Here is an 18,828-nt window from a genome sequence, read left to right as displayed (position 1 = left end):
AACACTTATTTTTCCAGCACTGCTAATGTACTGCTACCATCTGTCTTATGTCTTTCAGTACCTTGAGAGAGAGAGACCAAGAAACCCACCAAAGAGAACTAAATCCTATTCTTTGGTGTATTTAAAATGGAACAATAACTGAGAAACCTTTTAAATGTTGAAATGTCTTTTCTGGAGACTTGGAGACGCTTTTGCCATTACGTTTCTTCATATTCTGGGAGACCAGATTAAAGCTGGATGAGTGGAAATTTTCTTTTGTGGATAGGATCATATCATGGCACATACTTCTTCCCGCTTCTTGTGGCACAGATGGCTTTTCATGATTGCCTTTAGCATCATGGGTGAGACTTTCAGAGCTAAAACACACAGAGGTCAGACCAGAAACTACTTTATCTCCACACAAAATCATGACGTGATATACATAAAGATGACCGCGTGGAATAGAAAATCCTTACAGGTAAAATACCTGCTGCTTTAGTCCGAAGCATTTCCTAAGAATCATATGAAGGGAAAAAAAAAAAAAAAAGGAAAAAAGAAAAGAAGTAATTTACTGTATTTCAAACTATAGAGAACCACAATGCCATCATACTATCTTAGGACACTACTGCCAGTACCATGTAGCCACTATCCCTTCTGAGTCAGCCAGAAGCAGCAGCAGAGGGTTACCTTATCATCACAGAAGTAAAGACGAACACCAAAGACATTTATCAGGGGAAAGCCTAAAATTTTCTAGTTTGTGTAGCAAAGTCTGAGCTGTAAGGTGCAAAGCTGGAGCCCCTGAAATCATTTAGTGTGAACAAATTAATATGTATGCTATTAGTAGGTGGGTACTTAAGAAAGTAATCAACACTGATTGTCAGTGTTACTGCCACAGGACCTTGCACACCCATAAGAGTGTACAACCTTCATTGTTCATCACCAAAGCACCAGAACCTAGAAGTGAAAGGAGCGTACTAGCAACGAACTACGTACCAGCACTATGACAATATTGTGATTTTAATATATCCAACCATTCTAAACTAGTAAATGTCTGGTTTGGACTGTCTGTGCCACCTAGCCTGGCTTGGCCTTTATTTTCTCACCTCTGCCCTGTTTCTTAGTAGCTGCACGGCCCTATCTTCTCCCTCCCTTCCAAGGCAGCAGCAATCACCCCTTCCTCCAGAAAAGCACCAGATCAGTGCCTGTGCACCAGTGAGTCCAGCAAGGCTGGGGAAAGGAGCTTCAGCTATGTGCTGAAGGAGGAGGTCTGGTGCTCCAGATGAGATGGAGGAAAGAAGATTCTCTGCTTCTCTAATATCACCTTCCACTGCAGTCTCAACCATGGGATGAAGTGGCCAAGCACAGCTGTCTAGTTTATGAACGAAAAACAATGAAGCACAATGTCAGAGAAGCGTAAAAAGAGTAGATCTGTGGAGGAATCAGGCTAGGATCATTCTCTCACTCCTGCTTTGTGAAAAATGCTAGAAATCTGTAAAATATAATAGTATCCTACCTGAAATCCTCTCCTACTTGTTTGGCAGAGGCCGTAATCGGCAATTTTACTGTAAAAAGTAGAAAAAAAACCCACTGAAAGTGCACATCAGATCTCTTAAAAAAAATCAACACAATGACACATCCAAATTTTGTCTTGGCCAGTTCAGACTCAGTAACTGGCTGAGGCTGATACAGTTACTTACCGTAACTCTACTTGCTATAAAAGTAAGTAGAGTTACAGTAAGCAGAGTTGCAGTAAGTAGAGTTACTTAAGTAAGCAGACATTGCTGGACATCAAACCATTCACTCAGGTGACTAGTTGTGGAATTAAGGCTTTCTTCATATTGAGCAGGTTCCAACTCACATGTCCACCTCCCCTCCTTCATTTATTGCCTAATAAAGGCTATTCTGGGAAAAGGGTACTCTAAGTAGCTCCCACTGAAACTGTTCCACCATGCATAGACCTGTAAATGAAGAAGTGAAGGTGCTAAAGGCAACACGATCATTTTGTTTTGGTAAGCATGCAGCTCTGTTGACGAACACATCCTCAGTCCTAGTGTCTGCTCCGAGGAAGGCAAGTGTTTGACATTCAAATGACATGGGACTAGAGTCGTAACAGACATCTCCAGAGCGAGGTGCTGCCACCCGACTGACCTTGGCAGGCAATACGTGTTCGTGAGCAGCTCAGCTGCTAGTGCTTACTGCAGGGTGGCTGGCTGTGTAAGAACAAGGTGCCCTGGGGCATGAGCAGTACCAGAGTCCCGGCACCCGGGGAAGCCAGAAATAGCATGGCAGCCTCAGCAACTGAACAGGGGTCCAGCACAGGTGAGATGAAACTACCTGAGTGACAGCAACCCTGGGGCTAGAAATTGTTTCTTCTCAGGTACATGTGTAGCACCTGCCTTCACTACACACCCTGCAGATAAGACAACTCTGGAAGAGCAGTAGGAAGAAGAAAAAGGGGATAATAAAGTGTTTTACAGGCTGTGGGCTAGTAGTCCATCCTGGATCTAAAAAACACAGTAAAAAAATATTAAGAGCTAGGATTTGTTCCTGTTTTTTTTCTTTTTTCTTCCTCTAAGCAATGTCAGTTGCAGAAAAGCCTAGAAGAACACGATGTTTTACATGCCCTTAGGTATAGTACACAATAGCTAGGCACAAACAACTGCAGCTGGGGAAGAAAGTGCTTTAAAGTCATCCAAGACTGCAAAAACATTGAAAAATTCATTCTTTATTAATCTCTTTCACAGGAAAGCCCTCATTAGTCATAACACTTAAATGTACTTGAACTGTACCTAACTGGACTGCCTGTCCCATGGAAGCCAGTTACAGCTGTGATGATGTGTGCGCAGACTTAGAGGCTGGCAGAGGGGGAGTCACTTTTAACTTTGTCTTTCCCTCCATACCGCGGGTAGCTCATGTATCTTCCAGGCTCCTGGCCTCTCTCTTAGCATGACCTGAGCCGGCAGATGCAGCTTACCAGCCAGCCCCAGACCAGGTTAGCTGCAGCTGGCTTTAGTGCTGCACTGCAAATACCTCACCTGCAGGGTATGGTGAGGCAGGAAACGATTAGGTAAGGTCCATGATCAACAGGTGAGATGAACCAGGTCTGGCAGCCTATGGGGAGGCATGTCCCTTGGACATAAGTAATATTTGCAACATTTTGAAGCTCTTTATTCTAAATGAAGAGGTGCTTCATACTGTTGCTACAGAATTTCATTAATAATATTTAACCCACCTGGCCAAAATAAAGTAGGGAAGGCAAAACACAGGAAAGCCTTCCACCTATACTTACATAGTTTTAAAAAATACATTAAGAACACAGGATCTCTTCAATCAATGAATCCAGTCCTCTCCTATCACAGGCACATCCTTCCTACAAACCTTTTCACAAACCAAATACTCATCTGTTAGTTTTCTAGCTACCATACTACTTAGTTTTATTTTTTTCTGGTTACGTTCTCCAAGACAAAACCAACGTAGTCATAAGGTAGAATAGCTCTGGGTGCATGTCTGAGAAAAATAAGATGGGAATTCAAAACCAAGCACAAAGTCATTACTAAAACATACCGCTAGAGCATGACTTGTTAGATTTTCAGCACCCGAAGTGTGAAAATCACATGAATAAGGATCGTCCTGAGAATAAATTCCAGTATCCTTAATGTAGGCAGAGAATAAGTAATATGTTCTCACATGCCTCTGTTTAACTCATCTGTGATAGCTCCCTATGAATCTATAAAACTCACAGATTTATATTAAAACACAGATAACATGTATGACTACTTTAATATTTCTCATCCAGTCCTCATGGAGGAATTCTAGATCTCTGCTCAGGAAAACAACGTCTGAAGTACTGTTCTGTATAATTTGCTGACACGACATCTGGAAAAGATTTTAAAGCTCTCATATCAATGAGAAGAATCTTCTTTTTTTCTTTTTGTAATTCTTGGAATATTGCATGAGGCTTGTTTAACTGTGTAGGAGAGGTCAGAACTGAAGAGAAATGTACTATTGACTTTGCGAAATATTGCCAATAATATGAGCTGTAAGAATCTAAGAAAAGTGACACAATCCTGTAATTAACGCTGCTCAGCGGTGTTTATTGGAATAAATAAAAATTATAATAATGGCTAAAATCAATGAATGCTGACTTATGGCACTGTGCAATGAGGACAGGTAGCTTTCTATTCAGGACACTTCTACTTTGCTACTTTCTTCATAGATTAACTTTTGATTTTGTATGCTTGATAGTGGGCTACTTCATGGCTTTGTGGGTATCTATCTCCAAAGCCACAAAGTCTGACGCTAAGCATAACAAATTCCATTGCTTTTCAATACTCTGTCCACAGCAACGTTTTCTATTAAAACTCTACCAAACCTTATCCTTAAATTCCTGGGCTGAATAAACTCTGCATTCCTATAAGAAGCCTATGCTGCTTTAATGTGAAACACTAAAATTATAAGTTTACAAAAATCAGATTTTTAAGGCCTGAAAGAACCACAGATCATTTCGTAATTCGCTTTGCCTACCATGAAAAACAGGCTAGCAATTTCATTCAGCTTTCTGTGGACCCTGTTGTAGACTGTGTGTTTGACTGAAGTGGGACAGAGAACTCACTACGTTTCCTGGAGTTTGCACTAATGGGTGTTCTGTCTCCCTGCCAAAACATGCATCTCTTACTTCTAATGCAAATTTGTCTGTTATCAATTGCAGTCACAGCTTCTCATGCTTTCTTTTTCCTGAAGAACACCATTATATTTTAGGAGACAATTTTCATCCCATAAAGTCTCATTTCATCATAAAGTGGCTGAACTCTCTGAAGTGTCATGACAAGAAGTTGTCTCCAGTTGTCACATACATTAAGGGGTTCTCTTTTGCATTCTTCTTTCTTAAAAAGTTCTTTAAAATAATGACACCAGAAGTAGTCAAAGTAATTCAGTATTAGTCTCAAAGTTCTACAAAAAAAGTCAAAATAGCTTTTCCCTCCTTCTATTTTCACATAGGCAAAACCTGTATTTGTCCTCATAGCACAGTACGAAGATAACTCATGTTGAGCTACTTGTTCACTTTGACACCTAAATCCTTCCCAGATTTCCTCATGCTTGCAATGACACAAGTCCTCCAGTTCTGTTTCCTTAGGCTCCACGTTTGCTTCTTTTGTTTTGTCTGTACTGAAACCAAAACATTCTGGTTGATCCCAATTTTCCATAGGATTTGGGCTGCCTTGTTTGACTTCAATTAATGTTTTCTCTCCTAGTCTCTCTGGACCAAATAAGCACATCATTACAAATATGTGTACCCTACTGCCAATAGGAAAAAATATTTTTTCACTTCTCTGGAATTTGCCTTGGGTTCAGTTTTTGTCCAGTGAGACCGCTCTCAATCAGTAAAGCAGAGTGTAATAATGTGATGAAGACAGTTTAAACTAAAGAAAAATGAGCTCTTACAAATGCTGAGACTGTGTGAAATCACAGCCAAAGAACTCTGTACTTATCTTTTTGGGACATACTCTTCACTGAGGTTTGCGATTATAGAAAAAAATGGCTTATTGGGATTTTAAGAATTAAACAAACATGTAATGTTTACCTTCTTTCACTGGGTCAAGTACCTGAAATATATTATGTTGAGTTTCAATGTCTTGAGTCTGAGAAACAGAATAGAAACATGAACAAATTATTAATAATATTAAATTCCAAAAGATTGAATGACAAAAAGGTATTATCAGCTTTATGATCAGGCACTTCATGGATTGTTCGATGAGTGGACACTAGATTAGCACAGGGGAAGCTTGGTAAAGGTTCAATAACTAGTGGGAAAACAGTTAACATGTAAAGATCAGGCTTTTCCTTTTTGTTTCTTTCTTTTTTTTTTTTTTAAGCAGAAGGCAAGCTAGGCATTCAGTATTTGGCCTGATTTTCAAAAGCTCAGAAAACTCAGCAACTTGTGTTCATTTTGCAAGCTGTTGGGTGCTCAGCATTATAAAAATTATTTAAGTTAAATTCCTTTTCATGAAAGTAGGCACATAACATCAGACTCCACTGTTTTCATCTAGGATTTTTAAGTGTTTGTCAACTACGACGAGGCTCACGTTTTCTAAACAGTTATGTAGGATGCCGAACAGCAAAAATGGAAAAGTGATGTTTTTAAAAAAGATTAGATCTTATACCAACTATTCTGACAATGAGCTTTTAATAAACTTAATCCCACGGTAACTGCTAGGCCAGCTAAAGCTGAGTACCAAATCACACACTCTGAATGGTAGGAAAGGGCATGATGCAGCTTTACAAACATTGCCAGCACAAGTATTTCAGGGCTGGGGCTTGGTAATGATCCCAGAGTTAATTAAAAAATTCACTGCCCATTTCCCTATAATGTCCTGTGACCTTTCCCTTTCTCTTCTCTTCACAGCACTCTAGTGGACTAAAAAACACAACAGAAAATGTTTTCATGGACTTGGTAAAAATCTTGTTCAATGAAACTGGAAGTGAAACAGGTCCAGCTGAGGGAGTGAGGTGTTAGGAGTTTTGGAAACTGAAGAAGAGCTGGTATAATGTCCAGTTCCGAGGCACATTCCTTGACAGAAAGATCTGAATGTATCAAATAATATATTAATGAGACATAGTTTTACCTTTTTTTCCTGTCCCAGACTTGTTGATGTTGACCATTCATAGATGAAATAGACAATAAAGAGCAATGGGCATTCTAGGTCAGCAGCTTTTGATGACAAAATTGTTTCTCTAAAGTTACAATGGTTGAGTTAAGTTGCCATATATCAGTCTCTGGGCAGAAAAAAAGCACAACATGTTTCTACTGGGATGAAAAATACTCACATATTTGCTTTCATGACTTCTGTCCTTAGCAATGCTGTGAAAATATTCTCCTGATGTTTTGGTTTTTTTCTGCACAGAAAATAGGATGGAACCATTTTGATTCATGAGGGAATATTACAGTCATAAAGGGGAAAAAAAAAAGAGAGTTGCAAATAAACATGATAATCACAATGCCAGAAGGAACACATGTAAACAAGCTGCTCAAGATTGAATTACTTACGCTGTTCTGTCCAGCAAATATTTATGAACCTGGACACAAACATATACTGACAAGGGACCTCACTTCCTACTCAATTTGGCTTGTTTATTTTTAGTCTGGGAACCTGGAGAGCCAGGCTTTCTCAGTAGTATTAATTATCACTACTCTGTTTTTCTGATGTAGGGGCTTCTGAAAAGAAAGATTGGCATTATAATGCAAAAAGCTTGGGAAGCACTGGTCTACCTACTGAATCAATGAAAGCACTAATAAAGCAGCCAGTATTATGATGTTTGTGTACCTAAAAAGAATATTACCCGTCAAAATACGTGACATCTTCTTTCCAAATGACAGTTTGCTTTCTCTAGGCAACAACAACAGTGCTCCTATTTTACATCTGAGGGCCATAGAGTTTTCTAGGCTGAACATCAGGAAAGTGCTGCTGAGGGCTATGTATAGCTCCAGCCTGAACTTCTGTCAAAAGCTCTGCTGCACCTGTGACATTCCTTGCTATTCACCTTTCTCAAACACCTTTAAGAATTTCCATCAAGAAAGAGGACCTAGTGAAGCTCCACGTAACTAATAGTTTTGCAATGTATACTAGTGTTTATAAGTATGGGCAGGCATACCCTTACAGAATCAGGCTTTTCAGTGGCCAAAGCTGTGTTCAGTCCTGAACATGCTTATTCCTTCCTCAGAAAGGCACGGGATGGGATGGGCTCTGTACCCAGAGGAATCTCTGCTGGAAAAGCTTCCTCTTTATTTTGTATTAAATTAGTGACTCATTTGTAAAGTGCAGTCATTTTTGAAATAAGGAGGTTTGAGTAATCACTTAAAGCTGTGGTTTCACAGTCGGCTGAGATCTCTTAAGGGCTTCCTGCTACTGAAGGAGAAAGTCTCTTTTCCTTCATCTTTGGCCCTGCCTCTCCCACTCCAAACTCTCCCACTTTGGTCCCTGCTCCTAGCTCATGTTTTCCTCCATTCCTTAAACTGACTCTGATGCTCAAGAAAATCGTGTGTGAACTGACTTAACTGATTAACCCAGCAGAAAACCACCTCATTCTTTTTGCTGGGTTTGATTCCCATCAGATGAGCGTGTTAAACCAGGTCACGGCAGGGACTGAACATCAGAGGGATATAAATGGAAGGAATACACTGCAAGGAATGTGGCAGGAGGAGACAAGCAGCTGTTAAATGGCTCATCACGTCGTATGAAAAGTCTGTTGGGAGCTTTAACAAGTGCTCTTGTGTGGGTTCTGTATGGCTCTTCTCAAGTGTTTCTAGGAAGGCATCCCTGCCCTTCTTTGTTCTTGGCTGTTTCTTTTACATGTATTACTACGCAAGTCTACCAGGTTTAAAGACTAAACTAAATGGACAAGAAACAATACCCCAACTTTCTGCAGTGGTCTTCTGTGTTTGTCTGGACTTCGGTTATCTAAAGCAGTGTTACACCCCTCCAATTCTTTTTCTGAGTTTGAAAGTCTGCTGAAATCACAATTATCAAACAGGGTTCCACAGCTCCCATGTCATCTGGATAAGTCTCATTATAGGGCCTTTAATCCCCAATCCCTAGGATGAATACCATGCACAGATGTTTTGCAATAAGCAGTTACAAATGAGAGTTATGTGGCAGCCTGCTTAATCTACAATTTAGTCACAGACCTCAGGTGAATCTGCCTGCTTTGCTTCTGTGTACCTTTTGTAGACCACGAGGAAATGGCACTTACAGACATCAGAACAAAATGGAATCAATCCCACTGACTGGCATGGTGAGTGTTTCAACTCAAACAAGGCTATTTTTAGCAAATGACGTGGAAAGGCTCAGAGTTGTAGGCAAAATTTTCTCAAGTTGCCAGTCCTCATGTCATACGCCCATGCACAGGCATACTGCCAGCCGGCCAAGAGGAGGTGGGGCAAGAAAGCATGAAGGGCTGAGAAGTACTAAAAGGCCCAGGATACTTGGTGTCAGCCAGAAAATGCTGGTAACTTTAGAGTCCATCTACCGTTTTCATTCTAAAGGTTTCATGAATATTTTTTTTTTTAAAATCCAGTGTGGGGAAATGTGCCATGTAGATTTATCATTCGTATACATGAATAAACTCAATCCCAAAGGTAGCATTATAAGAACAAACATGACAGGGGGTGCATTAAGGGAAAAATATCCCTCCTCTGCATACTTTCACCAACTCTCTGTTACCAATCCTTGTACTGTGCAAAAGAGACTTTTCATCCAACCCACTACGGTTGACCTTCTGTAACTAACATATTCCTGGAAATACCATGGCATTGGTGGTGGAAATTCTTGCTTGGTTCTTTAGCACTGGACAGAACAGGGGAAGAAATTTCAAGCTGTGGATAAACATTTAAATCGACACCATCTTCACAGCCCTTGCATCAGAAATTACTACCCTCAGGTGGGCTGAGTGAGTGGGAAGTCTGTCTGGACTTCATCTTCCTTAAGTACAAAATCCTGTAGCTTTGCTTAAAATCTGGATGACAAGTGAGATTAAGTGGAACTGTTGGACTTTGCACAAACATGTGTTCCCCATATAAATCCTCCAGGGACAAACGCCTCCAGGAAGGGGCAGAGCACATAAAGGGATCCACAGCAGCTTCCCTCATTACAAGTGCACTCATCAGAGCTCATCTGAGTACATCAAACTATCAACTCTAAAACTAGATCCAAACTCCAAATGATGCAAATTGTCAACCAGCCCAGCCATCTGTAATGCCTATCTGCATGTTTTGCAAAGTGTTACAGGGGGTCACTTCAGTTTTACACACTTTTAGTACGCAGTCCTGGTACTAGTTTCCCCTTTTACAGTTGTTTATTTACTGTATTTATGTCACAAACAGGAAGCAACAATTTACAGGAACTATTATTGTTGGCTAAAATTCATCCACAAGCTTTCTAAAAGTAATACACTCACAAAAGTTTGTTTTGCTTATGTACAGGAAACATCTTGAGTAATATTATGGTAGTCACAGGCACCAAAGAAATAAACACCAAGTAAACAGAGATAAAATCCCATGTTTCAACCTGTTCTTTTCAGCAAAACAAGGAAATACAGGTTTCAGGAAAATAAAATGTCTCATTGCCCTCCAGTGAAAGCACTTTGTTAAACCTGGGGCTACATTTGCCTATGAGATTAGAAGCAGGCAGTGGGGTAGTCTGACGCTGACAGCACTTAGCACCGGTGTGATGACTTGCCTGCCTGCGTGAGAAAAGAATACAACTCCTGAACACTCTGAACTGGGTGCCTGAAGGTATGGCTGACACCAGTGTACACGGGCATGATACGTCAAACCTGACAGGTAGAAAGCCACCTTCTTTTGGTATAAACCCACCACTTTCTGGGCAATCTGGGTTAAGCAAGAGGGAAAATTAATACTATTGCTCTGCACTGTTCATTTGGACTGTATGTCTATTGATTTGTTAATTACTATTCTGACTGACTTAACCCTAAGGTTGTTCAAAATAGAGCCTGTTAAAACTCCAGTGATTCTTTCCCAGTGGCATTCCAGACAGAGATGTAAACAGACAAGAAAAAGTCATAGCATACCTTAGTACCTCGTTTTAGCTGGTGTGCAACAAAATCACAGGAGTCTGGGCTGTCAGAAGTTTGGCTGCTGTGAAAGACAAGCATTGTTTTGTTTAATTTCCAAATTTGGTGATTGCAAACAGTATTTTTCAGCATTCATTGCAACCATTAGCAGGTGTTTTCTGTAGTAACCCTAGCTGTAGAGATGTAAATGTGTTTTCCACATGCCTGTTTTCCAGATCTGCATTCCAATTTTACAGACCTACAGCTAACCTGCAAAACGTGGACATCATCACCTGAGAGAAAGCTTGGTTACTGAAGGAGATGTGATCTAGCCAGATGGCATCTCCTGCTTCTACCTAGGTTTCTTTTCGTTTTGCTTCACACACCTTCCCTCTCCCCTCTTAAATCCTCTCACAGAACATCATCCCCTTTGTTCCCAGCAAGCCTTCTCCTAGTCCTCTGATGATACGTTAAGATCTTGTGTCTCTATTTCCTTGCAGTTCAGCAGCAGTTGGGAATCTCACCTCTTGTTTTCTATACTCTCTGGGCACCTCAAGTTTGATGAGATAGATCCAACCTATTATATGTTTCCCCAAAAAAGAAATGTACAAAAGTTTTCTTCCCTAATAAACAACCATAGGGCCACAGCTGTTCACACACAACTGTCCATCTTTCACAAATGACCTGCACAACTGATCCTGCGCTCACTCACAGTCTGCACTGGCACAGGAGGAACTGATCATGTTTAATAGGTGTATCGTTTGGTTAGCATACAGATTCTTGCACTGCTATCAATCACCCTGAACTTAACCCCTTTGGCTAAATGGAATCAGACTAGCATCTTCCACGGTTAATAAAATTGGGTTTACACAAAACCAAAACAAAATACCCTATATTGTGGCTAGATTGCTCTGCAAAATGTAAGGCTGAAAAAAACCATATTGATGGAAGCGATGCAACAGACCAAGCTCTGTACCAACGCAGTTTCGTTTCTCCTCAGGAAGACCACCTGGGGTAGATGCAGAGCTCTGCTTCCAATGAACTGGCTGTTAAGGTTTACATATAAGATTTGTATGCAATCTTTTAAGGAGTGTTAAAATAAGGAATGTGACTATTAAAAGTCTAATTTTAGTAACATTTCTAACATTTACTCCAGCACTCTTTCTGAGGTGCAGAGAACATATAATCAATTGTGGCATATCTGAATAGTTAGAGGTTACCTGGAATCCCAGTCTAACACATCAGAATTCAGGACCTTGGAGTTCACCCTGGCTTGCTGTTTCACTACTTTCTTGTGTTCCTTCAGGCACAGATAATAATAAGAAAGACCACAAATTTAGTTTACTGCTTAAAGAAAGCCATTATCAAATTTATTATTGCTATAATGCTATAAAATATTACGTTTTGTCACAGTAGGATGAACTGAGGCAGGAGAAAAGGCCTGGGGGGACTTTCCTTACCTCCTTGTTATGAACACAGAAGTTCAAGAGAGCATCACAGAAATGCTGTCCTATTGACTCCAAGTCTTTCATATCAAAATGGGTGCTTCGTCTGCAGCCTGCAGCATCAACAGAAGCAAGTCAGAAATGAAAATGACAGTCATCCTGCTGACTGCTAAGTAACTGTGATATTTCAGGATGGTGGCTGACTGCAAACTCACATGTCTTTCACTGACAGATGCTAGACAGGTCTATGACTGCCACAGTTTTATACAGATGATGCTACACATCATTATTCTGCCTATATGAACAAATCTGTCCACTCAGAGGGGGTTAACTATAATGCATAGTTAACTGATTCCCTATTAAAAGAATTCATAAAAATACAATGGGCTTTACTCACTGCTTTTAATTTGCCATCCACTAATGTTGTTTTTTCATGATACATATGCTATAATGCTAGCGGTGGCCTAAAAGGCTGCTAAGTGAATGACCTAGTTTTAGTGTTTTTTCCAACTCTTATCTTAAATCATTCATTTCTATCCAATAAGACAGAACACCAACAAGGGGATGGTAGCTCAAGCTACCATTTTCTATGGAAAACCAAAAGTAAAGGTCTTGTTTGATGATTGTTGCTAAATAGCTACAGGGAATTGTCTCACCCAACTTAGAGCCACAGATAGAGGCTTCCAAAGTGTAGCTGTTGTTGATGCCCATCTTCCACATTACCACTCGACCTGTGCCTTCTTTGCTCTTTCGTACTCTGAAACGGCAGTCTGGGAATGAGAACTTAAAAGAGAGATACAGCATTAGCCTTTAAAGTAAATAGGAAGATGCAATAATTTCATTTTAACCCTGTGAGTTTTTTTAAATCTCATACTGTTATTACTGGTATAATGGAGATGTAGGTGAAATAACAGCCCTTTGACTGAAAGTTTATTTTACTTCAAGGATTTCTGAGACATTTGCAAATATTTTTTTTATGTGGCTACAGATCCTATATAGACAGTTGAACAGCTGAGTTACCACAAATCCTGTTATATACTAACATGCATATTTACTAAAATGTTGGAATAGCTCTTCTCTCGTGAGTTAATAGACCAACAGTTTGATGCAACTGATCTGGAGCTCACAACCACCTCATTATTGATATCTGAGGATGAGAGCATTAGCTGCAAGTATGCAAGGACATCTAGTAGGTTAGTTTGTGTGTTGTTTTATTCCTGAGCCTTTGCAACGTTTCTGGTTCAAAAGAAGCTTACTGCATTCAGATTTTGCTGAAAAATGACATCTTTTAAAAGCCATCATTTCATAATAATTTTTTTTCCCTAATTGAAATATCTTACACAAACATGGTCACTTTGACACAATTTTCAAGGAAAGCTTTAAAAAGGATTCAATCTGAAGAAACATTTTTCTTCTTTAGTTTTGAATTCTACAATATATTTTAAAGCTGCATTTAATATATGAGTACACAATATTTAATGTTAGTTTTTGACATTGTTAAAACAATGTTACTTTGATATTCCGGGTTTTTTTCATTCTTTAAAAAAAACTTTAAAAATTGCTAACTTTATGTCCCAATTTAGCATGATACATTTGAGGGTGCTGGAATGTCAAATGAGTTAAAATTTCATATTCATACCATTTCTGACTTTAGCCAATGGAAGATTGTTTTACTGGGTGAGGTGTGGTCTTTTGGTAAATGTGATACTTTTAATAAAAAATTAGGGATCCCAGATGGTGCTTGAATTTTTAGGTGAGTACATTTCTAACCAGACATTTGCTTACCTTATCTGGGCAGCTCTTGCTCAGCAAGAGCGGGAAGACACGTGGATTCACAGATGGTGCTTTTGCTTGCTGTTTTCTCTCACAACCATACATGAAGACATTTTGTTTCCTGTTGTGACCATGGATGTCACAATACAGAAAAACATCACGTTCACCCATCTCTCTGTAATATGGAATGACATAGAATACTTTATTAAAAGTGCTTTTTTTTTCTCCACCTCAGAAATAAGCCTGAGCTAATATGGTTCTGTACACAGCTCATGTGTAACCTAAAGTGCAAGAAATCAATAAAAGTTCAATATTCTCATCTCTAAATTAAACTTTTAGTGTGCTAGATTAGAGCCAAACTGCTCAGTTTCTTCCAGAATAAAACACTTGTCACTGCACAGAAATAAGATATGAGCATATGCATCATCAGCCTTTGTCCATGTGTTTGTTCTCTCAGGCTCCATTATATACAGGCTCAGTTATATACATCCAGCTCTGTAGATGTGTGCAAGAGCACGTTGTACAGCTGAAACCTGCTATTCTTATCTGCTGCTTTTTCACTATTGTACATGTGCTGAATAATATATGCTGTCCAATTATGAGGCTGAAGCATAAACAGCAGTAAACACTCTTCCCTTTATCAAACTGGAGACGTCAATTTTTATGATGTGCCAAGATTCTGCAATGTATTATTGCCTAACTAACTTTAAAGAAAAGAGCTCTACAGGGAAGATGTGATGGCACCACAGCTTGTCAACTGGGGCTTTACTCCTGGGCAGGAGCTGGAAATCCACGGTGGAACTAAGAAAGAAGCAGTAACAAATGTTATCTGTCTCAGCTGACAGTAGCTGAATATGAGGCTGAAGGCCAGTAGCACTTCAGAGACATAATTAATATTAATTACACGGCACTTACAAGTGCAGGCTATCTCCATGCACTAAGACAGAGAGTGGAATTCTCATGGAAAAGGAGAGGTGCAGTGCTCATCCCCTGTAAGCTAGGGACCTACATGCCAAAACATTAATTTGAAAGAACACAAATCTTATTTAAAACAGGCTGTAACTAGATGAAAAACATTAAATGTACTGCTTCTGAAACCGTTTTTTTGCACAAGAGTCTTGTTTGCATTAATTCATTACAGAAGTTATACCAGAGGGATTTAGTTTACTAGATGAAGGTTGAGTTTAATACCCAAAGGTTTAGTTTTATATCCAGAGCATCAATGTCTGCAACTGGAAGTTTGCATAAGAAATTAAAGATATTTTTAGCAAAACATACAGCAAACTTGGCAATCTTTGCTGTCAAATGGATATCTGGGATCTATTCTGAACCTAACTTCATTCTGGGACGTAGTTGTATGCCAGAAAAGAAGAAAATGAGAGAAATAAGGAATTTGATAAGTAGATTTTGGCAGAGGATAGTGGGGAGAAATGTGTGGAAAACGTTTTGACAAAAACTCTTTTACTTTGGAGATATAACTTACTACCAGGAATGGAGAAAGGATATCAAAGGAAAACCTGCACAATACTGAATCAAAAAATAACCCATTCTGAAATGCAACTGAATGTAAACAAAACAGTCAGAAAGGCTTGCATACAGGGCAAAGTTGTAAACAATACCAAAGCAACAAGGAACGGAGAAGTCACATTAACAAAGAGACAGTGGAAAGGAAAATCAGCTATTCTAAAGGGAAAGAAAATGAGGTTACCTTTTGATCATGTTTCGGGTATACCAGATGGAAGGATAATATTTCTTCAAGTTAGATCTGTATTTGCGGTTCAAGTCCTGACCTGTTAAAGAACAGCGGTAATTTCCCACGATCACACCATCTGGATTCAACATGGGTACCACTTTGAAGACAAAATTGTCCCGCAGCAGTTGGGCTGTGCCTGAATTGCCAAGAATGTAATCCAGAAAGCCCTTCATTATCCAGGAACTGTTAGTTTCTCCTGGATGCACCCTCGCGGTTAGTATCACGGTCTTCCTCTCAGTGCCCTTGCCACTTTTGAGGGGGTTGGTGATAGTTAAAACATACACTATGTTTCCTGCCAGTGAATGGCACAAGACGTGAATCTTGCAGAATTTGGACTTCACTGGATCTTTAGAGATGGCCACCAGGTACTCCTGCAGGTTCGAGTAGGTGTAAGGATAGCAGTGGGCAAAGTAGCAGGTGTCTTGGTCATGCGGGAATTGGAATGTCCAAGTGAGGGAGAAATACTGACGTCCACCTTGGCCCGCGTTGTTTCTGTAATACTTGATTTCATTTCCAGTTCTTCGCCAGCCAACCTTGTGTTTCTTAGCATCGGCTTCCGAGTACAACAGCGGCCGCAAGCCACGTTTATATAAGCTGTTACGCTTGGTAAAGTTGACGATAGTGAAGCGATAGGGCATCCCTGCCTGTGTGTTGCTTACTTGGAAGTAGTACCACTGCGTGTGTCTGCTTGTGTAGAGGTCAGTGCGCAGGGTCAGCTGGTACTCAAATTCATTGCTGGTAGGCAGAAAGAAGACAAGCAGTTGCGATGCTGGTTAGCACTCTGGTATGACGCAGTGTCAAATAACCCGGACTGCCATGAAAAAGCACCCCGCAGTGAATCAGGTGCAAATCAAATTTACACTGTTGTAAACCAAAGTCTGTGCAGCTGCTGGGAAAAGTTGCTTAATTGCACCGAGTGTGTCAATAATGCAACTGCTGTCTTCATTACACTAGGACTTTTAGTAGTAACTAGGACTTCTAAAAATATCCTCCACACTATGCTTTAAAAGGAGGTGCTTAAGAAAAGGTGTTCAGTTTATGTGGGTGATTATCACCTATAGGAAATGTTCTGTGCTATGGAATGGCTACCAGACCATTTCATGTGAAGGTTACCTAAAATTACTTTTGAAGCTTATTCAACTAATGTAAAACAAGTTACAAACCCAGAGTAACAGATCCTGCTCGGAAATTTATAGCAGGCTGCTGATAATAACTCCATCTTAATAAAAGAAAAAAAAAGATTAGAAACTTACACTTTGACGACCTTCTGCAAATTCCCGCCCTCAAACCGTGCTTCAAAGATCAGCGTGTTGTCCCCTTTCTGATGGAGAATCTGCTTCAGGGGGCAGAGACCTCTCACTTGGGAATACATAAAGCAGGAGTTTTTGTTAGCTAGGGGAAGGAGCAGAACAGATGTCTTTCATTTCTGAGTCATTTTAAGGAATACCTGCATACTTCTGAAAATTCTTCCTAGAAACAGACAATTGCACAGAGCTGAGCTTCAAACCACATCTTAGGTATGTGGAAAAGAAATTATGCAAAGATTTTGCTGCCTGTTCCCACTTAACCTTATGGATTTCAGCCAGTCTAAGATCTGACTCTGTCTTGGAGGTGCGTGTGTCTCCCTGCATGAGCAAAGGGCAATTCACACTCTGTACTTAGGCAAAGCAACGGAGTTAGGTGAAAGACTCTAGGACTCAGGTCCCCCAGGTCTTTTCACCAGTCAAATGGACAACTTCTCTGCTTAGAAATCATATGTAGCTGACAACTCTTGCCATCGGTTTGTTTTTAAAGCTCTGTATTCAATTATTCTAGTCTTGAAGTAAAAAAAATGTGCTCAGACCCAGCAGCAATCACTTCTATATTGCAAGTGATGTTTCCATATCACATTTAGCATGCAGTTCGAGCCCACATCTCCTTTTGTTCTCTTCTGCTACTTTTTCCTCAGATGAGAGGCTCACAGAGGCATAACTGAACTTTTTACTGTAATCTTCATTACCATAGTTCATTAAAGACCAGAACTTCGAGATTTGCCATCAGCAAGAATTTACTTTTTTGTTTGGGAAGTTGTTTTGGTTCCAGAATATTCTTGGCATAATTTTAATGGTCAAGGATCCTCCCTTTATAGAATCAAGGCAAGAATTATTTTTAACATTTATTTGCTTTCACTGTATTGGCATCAATACGGTGGCAAAGGTGTGAAAAAAAAAAAAGGGTAATCAAAACTTTCTGTCATCTCCAAACTGTACGCACAAAATAGAGGGAGAGGGCGTGTCTCTTCTGCCGGGAGCCCAGGGATCCTGCTGCAGAGTCAGCATAGCCATGCTGGTGATTCCTGCCGACCTCAGCAGCACGAGCTGCGCTCTGCCCCTTGTGTAAGGGCCAGCTCAGGGAAAAGGAGGACTGGTGAAAACTGCAGGTATTCTAGGCTGAAACTACATTCTGTGATGCTGTGGGTTTCACACTGCTGATATCGAACTGGCTATCTTATCTGCCAGAAGTGAAATTCCCTGCTACGTAACTTTCTAACTAGCAAAATGAAGGATTGGTACCGGTGGTCAGACACCGATTGCCAAGCTGTTGGATTCTCAGCCCCTGTATTCCTGCTTCTATCTCCTGGATCCTCCTGAGGAGAAACTGCCTCCTTACCACGCTGCCAATTAGGGGGACTGACCCTGTACCATACCGCAGGGTTAGAGCTGCACAGCAGCCCCTGTTGAGATCAGAGTTGTGTCTGCCTTTGCCTGACTGGGTCTGTGCTAGAGATTTATCCTGCCACAGTCTGGCTTGCTCTCTCCTGTAGTGTTATTAAAGTTCTGACAGTACTACTCAGGGAAGTTATGTAAAGCCAAGATTCCTAGAAGTCAGTTTTTCATTCCTTGAATCACTGTTGCCATATGCAAAAGATGCCATACTCAGTGTATTGTTCTTCATGACTGAAGTTACTACAGAGCCATAGAGGTTTTCATTAGAGAAGGGCTGTTAGCTTTGCTGGCTGGGATAACCATTTGAATAATTACTTTCTGTTTAGCTGAAATTCCATTCAGTTTCTCTACCCTTCCCTTCCTCTTCACGCTTGTCCTTAACATTAAGGAAGAAAAATGTTTCAGAAGTTAGTCTAGTAAAACTCCTTCTGGAAACATCTGTATCAGTCAAATGCTATAGAATGAAATGCACGAATAAAATCCGAGGTCTTTACCACGGTATTTTGATGTTTCTGCATGGGAGTTGTCATTGGATTGTATTTTTCTCTCTCAAAACAGATTTTAGGAGGGCCTGTAGGAGCTCAGCAGCAGGCAGTAACTCCTAGCT

General features: G+C 40.2%; 1 protein-coding gene across 2 annotated transcripts in view; it reads right to left on the bottom strand.

The window, feature by feature from the left end:
- AGBL3 (ATP/GTP binding protein like 3) overlaps positions 1-18,828 on the bottom strand; it is a 21,453-nt gene that overhangs the window by 1,086 nt on the left and 1,539 nt on the right. Inside the window, exons 2-12 of one of the 2 annotated variants that reach the window (XM_035901066.1) lie at positions 16,770-16,908; positions 15,472-16,251; positions 13,776-13,938; positions 12,647-12,773; positions 12,006-12,103; positions 11,766-11,845; positions 10,564-10,630; positions 6,805-6,873; positions 5,561-5,618; positions 1,493-1,541; positions 148-356 (exon numbers count right to left, since the gene is read on the bottom strand). In XM_035901066.1, the coding sequence (XP_035756959.1) occupies positions 148-356; positions 1,493-1,541; positions 5,561-5,618; positions 6,805-6,873; positions 10,564-10,630; positions 11,766-11,845; positions 12,006-12,103; positions 12,647-12,773; positions 13,776-13,938; positions 15,472-16,251; positions 16,770-16,908 (1,839 nt within the window). Of the gene's footprint in view, positions 1-147; positions 357-1,492; positions 1,542-5,560; positions 5,619-6,804; positions 6,874-10,563; positions 10,631-11,765; positions 11,846-12,005; positions 12,104-12,646; positions 12,774-13,775; positions 13,939-15,471; positions 16,252-16,769; positions 16,909-18,828 lie in introns of those variants that run through there. The other variant, XM_035901067.1, reaches the window with a different exon arrangement.

The sequence above is a fragment of the Egretta garzetta genome, unplaced genomic scaffold (assembly GCF_000687185.1).
Source record: "Egretta garzetta isolate BGI_Z169 unplaced genomic scaffold, ASM68718v1 scaffold38, whole genome shotgun sequence".
NCBI classification, from domain to species: Eukaryota; Metazoa; Chordata; class Aves; order Pelecaniformes; family Ardeidae; genus Egretta; species Egretta garzetta.
Note: the sequence above shows the minus strand (reverse complement) of the source record. Positions and strands in the feature narration are given on the sequence as shown.